This window comes from Erpetoichthys calabaricus, chromosome 13, assembly GCF_900747795.2.
Source record: "Erpetoichthys calabaricus chromosome 13, fErpCal1.3, whole genome shotgun sequence".
In the NCBI taxonomy this organism is placed as follows: Eukaryota; Metazoa; Chordata; class Cladistia; order Polypteriformes; family Polypteridae; genus Erpetoichthys; species Erpetoichthys calabaricus.
In genome coordinates this window covers 103,053,445-103,069,152 of record NC_041406.2, presented here as the reverse complement: position 1 = coordinate 103,069,152, position 15,708 = coordinate 103,053,445, and the positions used below count along the sequence as shown (strand labels likewise).

Sequence of the window (15,708 nt, the reverse complement as noted above, 5' to 3'; positions counted from 1 at the left end):
AAGTATTCACTGGTCATATTTATGTTATTGGTTGTTACTTTGAATTGATTAACTGCTCTGTAGTAAATTAGAGTTTCAAAGTATGAACAAAAATACACACAAGCTTTTTAACTCTTTGAGGGCTGAATTATTTTGTCAAAAAACTCAAGTTTTCTGTAAAGCACACAAAGCAATGGTTTCACACAGAAATCAACATAAAACGTCTGTTGCTATGTGCTGTGGCTGCTGTTGGCGCATGTTGGGCATCACAGCAGGAGGGGGGCGGTAGTGGTCTCAGTGTGACACAATATGGTTTGTACCTCTTGTCATCATAAGTGCTGGTCCTCCCAGGCGAATGCTGCTGTAGGGGACTGATCAGATGATGCCGGCACCTCACTTTCGTTTTCGATATCCAACTCCAGATCACTTGCAACAAACTCGGAGTCAGACAGGTTAAGAGTCCTATTCAATGAAATTACGTAAAACGTCCATGGAGTATTTTGCTTTGCACATTCGCTTTGGACTCTCGCCATATGTCAATGCCATTTTAGAGGTGGTTTGCTCTTTGCTACTCATGCATGCATAGGGAATCGAGGTTAAATCAGCAAAGCTATGTAACTTTCCTTTTAGCAAAGAGAGTTGAACTAAAACGTAAGGGCGAGTTTTGTCATAGTTTATAGCTGATTACCATCCTCTACTCCTGAATTTTAACAAAAGTCAACATCAGCCCTGAAAGAGTTAACACATTATTCTTTCACATACTGAGAGTAATAAATCACAGTAAGAGCCCTTAGAGATCGTACTATAAAGAAGACGTGTGTTACTACCAGGGTACTTTTGCCCGGATCTGATTCCTTAAAATATGCCAAAATACTAGGAAGTGAGAAGGCTTTATCATTCATTAAATTCACAAAAACCTGTTCTTAAAAAATTGTGACTAGCAGTATAAGAATGAGAATTATGAACATTATCTCAAATGCTGTGTTGACTCACCCACTGAGTTGTCTCCTCCATGTCTGATAAGGGTCATAGACACACTCACAAAGGTGTAAACTATAAAGTACCACAGTCTCCAAAAATGACTGATTATCTGCCACCCTCTTCAGCTGCAAAACAAAATGATTAACAGATTATAAGTTGGCTCTGAAGTCTTGCAAATTACACAAATATGTTTTTCAATTGATTATGGCAGAACAACTAAGTGTTCAAACCTTGGAAACTTTCATATTTCAATTATTTGTGTTTTTATGGCTTTAAAATCAAACTAAGGATTAGGATCCCATCTAAGTAATGGGTGTAGGCCAGTTTAACAAAATAAATGCACATTTTCTTCAAAGAATTTTTTTTTGGCTTTTTAATACTTTTCTGTACTGCACCTGTGGTAGCCTGTATACTTTGATTTATTATTGATTATAATGCAATCAGTTCCATAAGTATAGAATTTCAAGAAAAGCACAATGAACACTTTAGTGCTTTTATAATCAACATCATTTGCATTTTTCATGGAGCAGTTAAAACATTATAGACCAAGATTATGAAACAAAACCTGCCATTCCAGTGGATCCAATGTGTTATTGCCAAAACAAAAATATAATTTTAAAAATGTTACACATTTCCCTGCAGTCTATAATTTTTGAACCCATCAAAATCATTCCTTTAGGAAATATTTACAAAACAGATTAAAGATTCTGATAAGACCTAGATCAGGTGTCTCCAAAATAAGGTCATAAACAGATTCCATGAATTAGAAAATAACAGAAGAACAGGCTTAAATCGGGGAAGTACAGCTTGGGGAGAAAAAAATGTCTACTTTAATCTTGTCAAAATTGCTATGCAACTATAATTCACACAAAGCTTTAACTGTTAAACTAACATTTTTGCTCAAATGAATATATAAACGAAAAGATGCACTTAAAAACTAAAAGTGCATTTAACACTTAAAGGAAAACTGCACCCAAAAACTTTTTTTTATGTGTTGCAAACTCCATGTAGTTTGTAGTGATGGCCAAGAAAAATGTTTAATCTCCTGTTTTCATGAAGAAGGAAGATAACAAAATTTGTAATACAATAGACTTCCACTGTAACCATCATTGGACAACAGCAAACAATACAAAAAAGTCTCACATTAAAATATCTCACATTACTTTGTGACGGTGCAGGTCAGCTCCATGCTCCCTATTCCTTTTAGTAGCCTCTTGAACCTGCAGCTGTTGATAGTCCTAACTGAGATGAGCTGGGCAGATGAGGACACACACATGCAGCAAGGGGTAGCCTCATAAGAGATTATTGCTTTTATTACAATACATCAAACAAACAGTGTTCTAATAGTGCAGTGCTCCATATTTAATAAAAACAGTGACAATTGTAAAAATCCCATAAATAAATCCAGAAAAAGATGAGGCTAAAAAGGCAGTGATCAGTTCTAAAATCTCAGTCCTCTGTGCATCCTTTTAAAACCAACGCCACCTCTACTTATCCCCACACGGGATCTGCAGCAGAGGAGATGCCCAACCAACAGATATGGCCAACCTTTTTCTACCAGCTCAGGTCCCTGCTGTCCATAGCTCCCAGCAGGACACCCACTCCGAGCATCCCCTCCTCTCATCTCCAGCTGCCAATCTCTAGACTTATGTCGGGGCACATATGAGCAAATATCTGGTCACTCCATCTCCCCTGCAAAATGCTCAGCTGAGAGGCCTTCTTCAGCCCCTGAGCATCAGCCTTATCCTCCTCACCTCCACACCCTGGCATCTCACGATCCTGCTTTCATCCCTGTCATCTGTCCATTTTTAGCCTTCATCTCTCCTGTGTGCCCCTCCCCCTCTCATGCAGTCTCCTTTATTTACACTGTATAACGCCACTACAACCGCGGCACCAAAGACAGACAGACAGAAAACTTTATTAATCCCAAGGGGAAATTCACATTCTCCAGCAGCAGCATACTAATAAAGAAACAACATTAAATTAAAGAGTGAAAAAAAATGCATGTAAATCAGACAATAACTTTGTATAATGTTAATGTTTATCCTCCCGGGTGGAATTGAAGAGTCGCATAGTGTGGGGGAGGAACGATCTCCTCAGTCTGTCAGTGGAGCAGGACATTGACAGCAGTCTGTTGCTGAAGCTGCTCCTCTGTCTGGAGATGATACTGTTTAGTGGATGCAGTGGATTCTCCATGATTGACAGGAGCCTGCTCAGTGCCTGTCGCTCTGCCACAGATGTCAAACTGTCCAGCTCCATGACTACAATAGAGCCTGCCTTCCTCACCAGTTTGTCCAGGCGTGAGGCGTCCTTCTTCTTTATGCTGCCTCCCCAGCACACCACCGCATAGAAGAGGGCACTCGCCACAACCGTTTGATAGAACATGTGCTGCATCTTATTGCAGATGTTGAAGGACGCCAGCCTTCTAAGGAAGTATAGTCGGCTCTGTCCTCTCTTGCAAAGAGCATCAAGTATTGGCAGTCCAGTCCAATTTATCATCCAGCTGCACTGCCAGGTATTTATAGGTCTGCACCCTCTGCACACAGTCACCTCTGATGATCACGAGGTCCAGGAGGGGCCTGGGTCTCCGAAAATCCATCACCAGCTCCTTGGTTTTGCTGGTGTTCAGGCGTAGGTGGTTTGAGTAGCACCATTTAACAAAGTACTTGATTAGGTCCATATACTCATCCACCTGCCCACTCCTGATGAAGCCCACGATAGCAGTGTCGTCAGCGAACCTTTGCATGTGGCAGGACTCCGAGTTATATTGGAAGTCCAATGTATATAGGCTGAACAGGACCGGAGAAAGTACAGTCCCCTGCGGCGCTCCTGTGTTGCTGACCACAATGTCAGACCTGCAGTTTCCGAGACACACATACTGAGGTTTGTCTGTAAGATAGTCCACGATCCATTCCACCAGGTATGAATCTACTCCCATCTCTGTCAGCTTGTCCCTAAGGAGCAGAGGTTGGCTGGTGTAATCTAATGAGGCACCTGAATAATGCTCACATTTGTATGTGTATGCGCAATTAGCCAGGGACCCCAACCATCCTCAAAGCAAAGTGCGCCCACACATTCTAGGACATGATTATTTATTTTAAATTTTCCCCAATACCATAGACTCGCATAACCCACATGTCAAGTAAATCAGTGTTATGCTCACAACGTCATAAAAACATATTTTTACTAAATATTGTGAAATAAACCAGTTCTGAAGAAATACTCTTATGAACTAAAATTGAACATGCTTAGATGTGACTATTTATTTGAACTGAAGACCTGCACCACCACCTCCCATCACTGGTCAGGAGTCCAGCACAGTAACCATTCGTTCATTGGCTAACATTATGATTCATAGGATATCAACAAAAAGAGTGCACTGGGAGATGTGTAGAACTAAGGATTTAAGGTTAAAGAAATGCAAGTGAAAACAAGAGAATACACCTCAGACTCATGCATATCAAAGATCTTTCAATAATTGCTGAGCACTTTGAGTAGTGAGAAAAGCGCTATATAAATGCAAAGAATTATTAATTATTATTAAGTGGGAGGTCAAGTCACCTGTGCAGTTCCACAGATTGCCACTATGTAATCCCGAGGTGCCCCAGTTGTGGCTCACTGCTTTGAATATAAATGTAACAACAGAAGGAGAGTCTACATTTCAAACACTCATTCACGTCTGAGCTGGTTCCAAATTTGCTCACAAGTGCATTTTATGGAGGTTGTTTAGTAAACAATATTTTAGTAAAAATACATGCATTTGGAACATTGTGAGCATACGGCTGGATGACATGGCATGTGGATTATGCAACACAAAGATCAAGAAATGTTTTCATGGACATTTTAAATATTGTCCAGCATTGGTCACAATAGATGCCGGATATATCAGAAACTTTGTAACTTCTGTTCTGCATAAAAACAAGACATTCAGAATTTTTCTCAGCAGTCACTATAAACTGCATAGTGTAAGTAACATCTCTAAGGCCAACAATAATTACTTAGCCCTGGAATCTATACTTCAATCTATATTATATACACTACATTTTTTCAAACCAAACACCATTACAACAGGTTTAATAAACATTTTATTAATAGACAAACTCTTACATTAGATGTTTCATTTCATAAATTATTGCAGAAAATTATTAAATTAAAACAAAAAATGCTCCCAGTCACCAAAGGTATTTGAGGAACTATTTCTCTGATTTTCTGCATTACTGTACATTTTTCAAAAAGAAACTTAACACTAGAATAAAGGACAGAGTGAACAAGTAACACATAATTTTGACAAAAAATTCACACATTTATTAAAGAAATCAATATGATTTTTTTATTTACTGCATAAAAATATAATTGCTCCCAGGGCTCTATATATTATGGAAACTTTGTGAGAGTAAATGCAAGCAGACAGATTCTGTACAGATTACTGGCACATTCCTTCATGCAGAACTGCATCAAGTTGGCATCAAGGAAGAGTTTTCAAGCATGTACAAGTAGTTTCAGTACCTCCACAATATCTTACTGCTGTTTCGATATTTATTTTGATTACCTTTTTAAAATGTATCATTTCTGGTCCTAAACTATTCAGATGTAAAATTATGTTTTTCATTTCATTAACTTAATGGAAAATACACTTATGCTTCAAGTCAATCTCAAAGAGCAGCCCACTGGAAATTCTTCATCCAGGTGTATTTTGGCAAACAAGCATACAATGGTTTCCATCTGCCTACTCTGCTATGTATCCTTCTTTGCCCAATGCTTTTGTAAAATTCCAATCAAGAACACTAACACAGGCCAAGGCCAGACATGCTTGTACTATTCTAGCTGCTCTTCTAAGGCTCTTTGTGACTTCTTGAAAAACTCTACTCTTAGAGACATTTTGAAAGAACTGTCCCATACCCCCTTTTCTTTAACACAACACAGTCTGACTGTGCATCTGTGAAACTATGCCAAGGAAAGCCCCTTAATTTATTTAAAAAGGTAGTAATATGACTCACAACATATTACTACTATAAAAGGCCTCACTGTCTCCAAGACAGAAAAGATAACTTCAACACACTGCTAAAGAATTATTTATATCAGCAGAAAACTACTTAATAATCAACATTAGCTGTAATCACCATTCTCTAGACACCAGCTATAACACGTAGGAGGCACAAATGCACACTCTATTTCTAATGACAAAGCACAGGAACTGGTGTGCTCCCCTGCCAAAAAAATACCCTAATCAATTTCAAAAAAGTTTAAGAATGGAGATCATGCACTACAGAGAAGACCTGTGGATTGTCACAAAGACCCAAGTCTTCCACGGATAAAAGTGACAATGCAGTTGCCTAGTTAAATGCACTGCGGGGGCAGAAGGAATTCTGACTCACAGTCCACCAAGGACCACTTTAAATAATGCCAAGGCTGGTGATGCTGATAAGATGGTTTGCATAGCAACTGCCTACTCTAAAATTAGGGTGAAAAACACTGTGCCAGGCAAGCACAGGAGTGCTACCCTTAGGTCTTATTTAGTAGGTGCTCATGCTGGTCGGAGTCATGGATCAAGCCAGAAAAGAATTAATGAAACAAATGCTGCCAATACCATGCCTTGAATTACAAGCCTTGCCACAGCTGGGGTTAGATGACAAGCACTAAATGCTGGGTCCAATAAAACTTCACCTGTTACATTGAGGATTTGCTGGAGTTAACTATAGTAGACACTTTCAAGAGCTATTCATCTAGATAGTGTAAGTTATGTCTATGATTGGTTTTATAAGGTTTTAAAAAGAAATGGGCAAGGCAGTATAGTGATATGAACATAAAACATAAATAGATAATTCTGTTGAACTTATCAAATGATAATCGATAATCATGCAATGTGTACTATCAGGAGTATGATCACTGCCACACTGTATACCTACGGAGAAGACGTTACACAGTAAGGGGCACAACCTTGAAAAAAATGACAATATCTATTTCTGTTCTCTACTCAGCAAAGACGTGAAAGAGAAGGTTAGGCTCTCTTCTACTCTCTGCCAATCAGTATGCATTTAATGGAGTTGCCCTGTTAGGAATAAAGAAAAGCAGTCTATTGACCTGTGAAAATACTCATAATGTTACAACTGAACCATACACTTTGTGCTGACAGGAAGGTTGCCACTATTACTGTTGTCAATACACATGCATGACTGACATATTTACATTTTATTCCCCAAAACAAAAAATAATTGAGATTGATATGCACTCCTTTATAGTGACTTGCAATCAAGGTTATTATAGTTAACGAAAACTAAAATCAAAACTGAAACTATTATTAAAAAAACATTTTCGTAAACTGAAATAAAATAATTAACAAAACCAAAATGAAAAACTAAAACTAAACAAAACTATTAAAGTAGCTGGAAAGACTAACTGAAATAAAATAATAATTTACTAAAATATTTTTAGTTTTCGTTTTTGAATTAATATTCTTGCCGTTAGTCTTTAACCCTTGTAAGTTTTAACTCTAAAACAGAAAGTCATCCATCACGTGCCGCCCGCATATATTCATCCAGCGAACGGCGGCTGGTGACTGAGGGCGGCTGTTCACACAGCATTTGCGGTGACAGAGCAAGCTGAGTGCGGGTGCGTAAAGCGTGAGAAATAGAAAGCGATTTCCATGCCGCCTTTCTTTGTGCTTGTTGTATCATCAAGATGTAATTCAAATGGCTGAAATCAGAATGTGCTGGTCAACAAAACGTTTACCATATGGACAGAAAAATCACGAGTGAGTAATATTTCAGTTTATTTCTCAGGTGTCTGCTTTTTGTTAACAGCAATTCACCTGCCACTTTGCACAGGAGAAATCGTTTTTACTTTCTCATATACGAAGTATAGTAATCATGAAAAAATTCGACTTCGATATTTTGATGAGTCTTGACGTTATAGACTAACCAGTGTCCAACAATACTGTTTTTTGGAATTGTGTGTGTACGCGCACGCATGCATGTCTGTGTCTGCCTGTGTGTATAAACACAATAACTCAAAAACTCAACTAGATAGATGGATGAAATTCGGCATGTGGATGTTACACCACAATTATAGATCTGTATTAACTTTTGGGCCAAATCCATCACCCAGAAGTGGTACTTTACCTGAACACAGACTCTGCAGCTGTATAAAAAAAAAAAACGAGTATGATTTTTTCAACTTTACTTTTATAATAATTGTTCAATATATAATTAATTTGATTTGTTGTTGATGGTTCCTTAATGTACATAATATAAAAAATAATCATTGTCTTGCGGTTTACTCCTCAAATATCCATCCCCATATCTGAGCATACAAGAAAGCTGAGGGGAGTCCACTCCCGGTTTTTGATAATAAAACGACACTGATCGAGAGACTGACTAGGTCATCGTACAAGATCAGCATATTGTTGCTGACCAATTACTTTTGCTTTAAAAACATTGTTTAACAACGAAGCGATACAAACAAAGGTAGAGAGTCTGACAAGTGATGAAAAACTAAACATACTAATGGGTTTTTGTATTTATTCCATATTTATTAATTTATCTTTTTTAGTTCATATTCACAACTCAAAATACCTGATATTGTGAATCTAATCCATTAGCAGAATTATATTTTAAAATATTTGTCTCCCTTTTTTCAATGTTTTTCTCTCTCAAAATAGATAGTTGAAATATCATATTCTTTTTGTTCTTTACATCAGCCATATCATACATATTGCATACCAGGGATTTATCCTGCCTTCAATCCAAACCTGCTGCGGTAGGCTCCAGATTTCCTGCAATCCTACTCTGGATAAACAGGTTTAGGTAATGTATATGTTGTTCTTAATCTCAGACGCTGTCTCTGTTGCTTTATGCCTGTCCGTACTCCTATTACCTGCTCTTACTCTGCTCATTATCGGTTTACTGTCCTTTATAGTGGTCTATTCAAGACTCGCTGTCCCTAACCTTGACACTAATGCTTGTTGTTCTTTGTTTCCCTCAATACAGCTAGGTGGGGTCTGCACACTCATTCAAGTCTAAGAGCCCTGTTCTTCCTAAGCCCCTGTGATTTTCATGAGAAAATATTTTAAAAATTATAAAATTGTGTAAAATTGTTCATATTCAGTGTCTAGTTTGATTATGCTTGTTTTTATCAGACAAAAACAAAACCAGATAGTAAACCAGGCAGTGTAGTAAGCTTCCACTAGCATTAAACTCGTATCCAAATCTGTTAAGTGTACAGTTCTGTCTGATTGTGACACAAAACTAACTCCGTAGGCGCTCCATGCCATAATTACTAAAACTAAAACTGAAACTAATATATATTAAAATAAAATAGAAATGTCTTTGTGAAATAAAAACTAAACTAAAACTAAAAATACACGACGAAGGAAAACTAAAACTAAACTGAATTTCCAAGTAAGATCAGAAAAAATATAGAAATAAAAACTAATATAAAAAGGCAAAACTATAATAACCTTGCTTGCAATCACCTTTCCACAGTGCAAAAGTAAAAGATAAATTACCTCTGACCAAGCCTGCTCCATGGACTATACAGTTTTCACACACAACCACCCATCCAATCAGAGTTTTAGAACATAAAAACTGTGCTGACTATTAGCATCTCTGTCTAATATGGGGACTGTCCTTTCTCAGATCAGATTTCCCTGCAGAGTAGTAAAAGCAGCTGAAAAAAAGTATTGGGACATTTCTCCCTCTCATACAGGAACTGTAGAGTAAACAATTACCAAAGCAGTGCCACCAATATTATCAGAGACCACACTCGTCCCCACAATGGTCTGTTTGCTGTTCTGCCCTCTGGCGAGCAGTACTGAAGTAGCCGGATCAGACCTGCCAGATTTCATAGAGAGTTTCGTCCAACAAACTATTAGACTCTTAAACAAAAATCATTCTGATTATGCAGTACTAGTCTGTTAACAGAGTGCAAAACATAATTCATCTATGCAAAATGTTACCGATTCACTGTTATTTAATATTGTTATTCTCGTTTATTTTTGTTCTCTATTCTTGCACATAATCAGCCAAGCGATGTAATTTCATTCTGCTGTGCACTGCCATGTGGGGTTTTAAATGACTAAGAAGGTTAACCTTAAACCTTCTATGAACATTCTCTACCACTGTTGGGTCCATAAGTATTTGGACAATGACACAATTTCATAATTTTGGATCTATATGCCATAACAGTGGATTTGAAATTAAGAATAATTACATGATTGAAGTGTACGATTTCAGCATTAAATCAAAGGGTTTAACAGAAATATTGTATGAGGCACTTAGGAATGACAGCCATTTTTATATATGGTCCTCCATTCTCAGGGGCTCAAAAGTATTTGGACAATTGACTGACAAACTGTTCCACAGCCAGATGGGAGCAGGTCCCTCATTATTTCATTAGCTATTATGCAGGTACAAGGTCTGGAGTTGATTCCAAGTGTGGAATTTGCATTTGGAAGCTGTTGCTGTTAACTCTCAATATGAGGTCCAAAGAGCTGTCCAAAGTGTCCATGCAACTAAAACCAGGCCATCATTAGGCAGAGAAAACAAAACAAACCCTTTAAAGAGATAGCAGAAACCTCAGTAGTGGTCAAATCAACCACTTGGTACATTTTTATAGAGAAGGAACGCACTGATGAAGTCGGCATCATCAGACAGCCTGGACAACCATTGAAGACAACTGGATAATCACAATATTCTTTCCTTGGTGAAAAAAAAAACCAATTCACAACATTGCATCATTTCAAACCCATTGCAGTGGCACAGAGGGCCAAAATTATGAAAGTTGAATCACTATCCATATATTTATAGACCTAGCTGTATGTCCTTGTTATATTATGAAGCATAAAACAGAACATAAGTGACATGAACAGCATGTTGTAAAATAAATGGTCCTGTTGCTAAATTTAACAGCTTCAATATACTGTTTACGCCTACTGGTAATAACACTTCCAAGTCTTTTCAATAAACCTATTACAATTAGAACGGTTTATCTCACATCCTATGTATAAAACTTTGCATTCACTTATAAAATACCTAACAGAGTTCTGTCTGGGGTCACCTATGAAGAATTTGCTAACTCTGAAACATTTGCTCACATATTAAAATTCAGAGTTATGAGCAAATCTTAAAATTTTATTACTTCATTATATCTACTTCGTAAACTCTCCACTTTTTATATTCTGAAAATTTTGAATTATACCAAATAATTACATAGAAATCAGCCTCAGTAAAATAAGCTTTGAAATGTACCATAAAACGTATGTGCCCTGAATTGCAATGCTTTAATTCTTAGAACATCTATAGACCACAGGTATAGTTGCACCATAATTAACAAGGCTAAAATATGTTGACCTTCCAAATTAAATATGTCCGGTGTTATTATTATTATTTTTTTTAAGTTAAGGCATCAGCTACACTTCCATCAGCCAGTTTATAAAAGTTGAAAATGCACCACCAGCAGCTCTGACTGCAGCATGATTTAAGAATTGTGAAATTAATGGATCAGTGTGGCGGCAATAGACAAGTTAGGACTGATGCTCTGTGATCATCTTGCGATTTAATATTGTGCCTCAAAAACAAATCATGGAATCTTCACCCTCACAAGTGGGAAATCTGAGAAATTTAGCAGTTAGTCAAAAAAGAACATGTCTACTTTTTTCCAGATAAACGAAAACCATCCAGACACAGAGGAATGCTCTCAGGAATTTAAAATTTAATCTTTATTTTTTGAGACTGTTTGCTCTGTTGAACATAGTGCTGAATGGTAAACTGGAGGGAAAGGAATCAAGAGGCAGGCCAAGGCAAGACATTATATTACCTGAAAGATGGTAAATCATACAAGAAATGAAAAGAAGAGCAGAAGACAGAGTACATTGGAGGAACTTGCAAAAGGTAAGACCTGCCTTAAACCAGATAGCTAAAGAAAGAAGTCTGCTCCTGTAAAAAGCACAACAACAGGGATTGAGTGTAAATATTGTTGTCCCTTCATGATTCAGCCTCCACTTTTTGCAGCACACTTATGGTTTATGCTTTCAAGTAACACTATTGCCTTGATTTGTAACAGCTTTTAAAGCGATTAGTAGTCAAATGCATAGTTTGTGCCACAGTCTAAATGTGACAAATGGTATCTGTATACTATGCAGCATATACATCAAAAAAGATAACCTACAAATGGATACAAAAAAGAATAGAAGACCCTTGGATATTGGGGGTCTTGAAACCATTTTATCTACTGAGTTTCATGATGAAAAACATCATCTGTCTACAAGGAGTTCTCTTTTAAAGATGGAAGAAGAAAAAAGTAATGTCATGTCATTTTCTAACCTGCTTAGTTTGGAGGGAAGGAGGTTGGAGGGGTTTGGGGGGTGGGGTGGGGGTGCTGGGTTCTGGAGGCTATCGAAGCTAGCACAGGGCATAAGGCAGGAACAAATCCTGGACCGGGCACCAGTCCATCGCAGGGTGAGCATACACTCACACCAAACACACAGTAGAGCCAATTAAAGCATTGCCAGTTCTACTAACCTGCACCTCTTTGAACAGTGGGATGAAACCCATAAAGGGAACCAGGAACATGAACCCTGGTGACCTTTCTGTGAGACAGCAGCAGCATGATCACTGTGCCAAAGTGCCACCCGAAGAAAAAAAGTGATTAGTTTAATATTTTCTATTCCATGAACAAAGCTAATCACTTAAAAATAAAAATGATAGTTAAGGGTCTATGACATACTCTAACAAATTGTTTAAATTATTGCATTCCTCGATTGTGAGATAAAGCCAAGGATATTGCTTGAGAATGAATATTGAATATTATTATAATCTTGAATGACTTAAAAAAAAAAAAAAAAAAAAAAAAACAACAACAACTTTGCTTCAGCTGCCCTCCTGAGTTGTTTTTGTAACAATACCTTACTACTTAATCAACTGTCATTGAAATGGGCACAGAGGGAGTGACAGACAGCACAGGATTCAGACAGGTAACTGTAAATGTGGTTTTTCATCTCAAAACATGGCCTTAATGACAGGTTTGCCAAAGCAGCTAGTATCAAGTCACATGACCATGTGGAAGACATCATGTCATATTTTTAAAAGTCTTTCTGCAGGTCACATTGATACCCAAATACTGTTGTCAGTTTTGACAATAAAAAAAAATGTAGATACCTCAATATTCTCAGTTGGTTCATGTATACTGTACTAGTTGGCTTGTCAAATATCAAATATTCTTCAAACCTTTCTACTGACCTGGAACTCTATTTGTTCAAACACAACAGAATAAATGTCTATGCTGGGCACACCATCCAAGCCCTTGTACTATTCTAAAACCTTACTACATCTTTCTTGGCATCTTTCTTGTTTGGCTTTGTGACTCCTACTCCCTGGAACTCTTTTATAAAATATTTGTGCTTTCCACCAAACTGTCAAACCACAACACTAAAATCCGTCTCTTTATCTGGCTATTTCACTGATGTCACTTCATTTAGGAATTTCATTAGTCCCTGCAACTTCCTGCAAGTCCGTAATCATACTTGCTCTAATCTGTTACTTTTCTCCATTGACATTGTGCTATGTCCTTCTTTTAGATTTTATTCTGCACATTACATGCTTTGTATAGCTCCTATTGATATTTAAAGCAGTTTGTAATGGGGCTATTTATAAAATTTAAAATGAGGACTGCTTGTTAAATAAAAATTGTTATGAAGGATGCTCACATTACTTATGAACAGCAAAACAAATGTTACAATGATTACAGTATTCGTTTTTTTATCTGGAAAATCATTTCGTAAAAAAGAAATGAGGCAACAATAAAGCATCTATAGCAAACAAATACATAAAAAAGGCAGAGGATTCAGAAATTGTTCAAGCCCATTCGCTTTTTTCACATTTTGTTATGTTAGATCCTTCTGATAAAATAGATTAATTTTTTCCCACACATCAAGCAAATTCATTACCTCAGAATAACAAAGAGACAACTGGATATTTCTGCAAAAGTTTAAAAAAAACCAAACTGAAATATCATATACTGTCATAAAATTGACAAAAGTATTTAGACCATTTGCTATGGCACTTGAAATATGGCTCAGGTGCATCCCATTCTATTGATCGTTGTTGAGGTGTTTCTATATTTTGTTTGAAGTCCACTTGTGGTCAACTGAAATGATTGCACATGATTAGGAAAGACACACACCTGTCTACATAATGTCTCACAGTTGACAAAAACCAGGCCATGAGTAATGAGAGATGGGACTGTGTTGTGCAACAGATCTGGAGAAGGCCACAAAAAAAGAAGAGCATCACTGAAGGTTCCCCAAAAGCACAGCTGCCTTCATAATAGTTAAACGGAACAAGTTTGTAATGATTAGGACTCTTCCTAGAGCTGGTCTTCCAACCAAAATCAGCAATCGTGAGAGAAAGGACTAAGAATCCACTGGTCAATCTGGTTGAGCTCCAGAGAACCTGTGTGAAGTTGGGAGAAACTTCCAGAAAGACAACTTTCCCAGCAACACTCCACTAATCTGGGCTTTAAGACAGTGTGGACAGACAGAAACCTCTCCTCAGTAAAATATATATGGATGCCCACTTAGAGTTTGCATAAAGGCACATAAATTACTCTTAGACTGAGAGGAACTATATTCTCTGGTTTGATGAAACCAAGGTTAGCATCATGTCTGGAGGAAACCAGGCAACGTCAACTATGGTAGTGGCAGCATCATGTTGTGGTGTTATTTTTCAGTTGTAGTGACTTAGATGGCTATAAGGAAGCTGACAGGAGTGAAGTACTGAGATATCCTTAATGAAAACCTGGACCTCAGACTGGGCCAAGAGTTCACCTTCCAATAGGACAATGACCCTAAACACAAAGCAAAGACAACACAGTGGCTTAGGTACAACTCTGGGAATGTCCTTGAGTTGCACAGCCAGAACCTGGACTTGAACCCAATCAAACATTTCTGGAAAGATCTGAAAATAGTTGTCCAACAATGGTCTCCATCCAAACTGCCAGAGCTTGGGAGAATCTGCAGAGAAGTCAAGTCAAGTTGGGGAGCATGCACTGGTACAGTGCATTGCCGCACCCACATCACAACGAAACAACTCGGGATCCCGGTTTGCAACCCCCCAGGTAGACACGAGGTCCAGTCCCACCCTCCGGAAATGACCCTCTATCTGCCGCAGCCAGGTGTTACGTGGGCGACCCCTTGGTCTGGTCCAGCCACTCGGGTCCCCAACAAAGAGGATCTTATGAGCTGGATCACCCTTGAGGAAACACGCCACATTGCCAAAGTGCTGTAACTGACACTCCCTCACAATGCAGGTAATGTACCTCATTCGGGACTCCATTAGCAACCGCTCATTCGACACAAAGTCAAACCAACGGTACCCAAGGATTTTCCGGAGAGACACAGTACCAAAGGAGTCCAGTCTTTGTCTCAGGTCACCGGATAGTGTCCATGTCTCGCAACCATATAGCAAGACAGGAAGCACCAGGACTCTAAAGACTTGGACCTTCGTCCTTTTGCATAGATATCGGGAGCACCACACACCCCTTTCCAGTGACCTCATGACTCCCCATGCTCTCCCAATCCGTCTACTGACTTCATAGGAAGAGTCACCAGAGACATGAATGTCACTGCCAAGGTAAGTAAACCTCTCGACAAGGTCAACACTCTCTCCGCAAACAGACACACTGCTGACGGCTGTGCCCAAGAGGTCATTAAAGGCCTAGATCTTGGTTTTTATCTTCACTTGCCAACCCCCACCA

At 38.2% G+C, this 15,708-nt stretch overlaps 1 protein-coding gene across 1 annotated transcript in view; it reads right to left on the bottom strand.

Annotated features, from left to right (window-relative positions):
- Positions 1–15,708, bottom strand: part of nbeal2 (neurobeachin-like 2) — a 338,784-nt gene that overhangs the window by 136,771 nt on the left and 186,305 nt on the right. Inside the window, 1 exon segment of the mRNA XM_028817374.2 lies at positions 973–1,085. Coding sequence (XP_028673207.2) covers positions 973–1,085 — 113 coding nt within the window.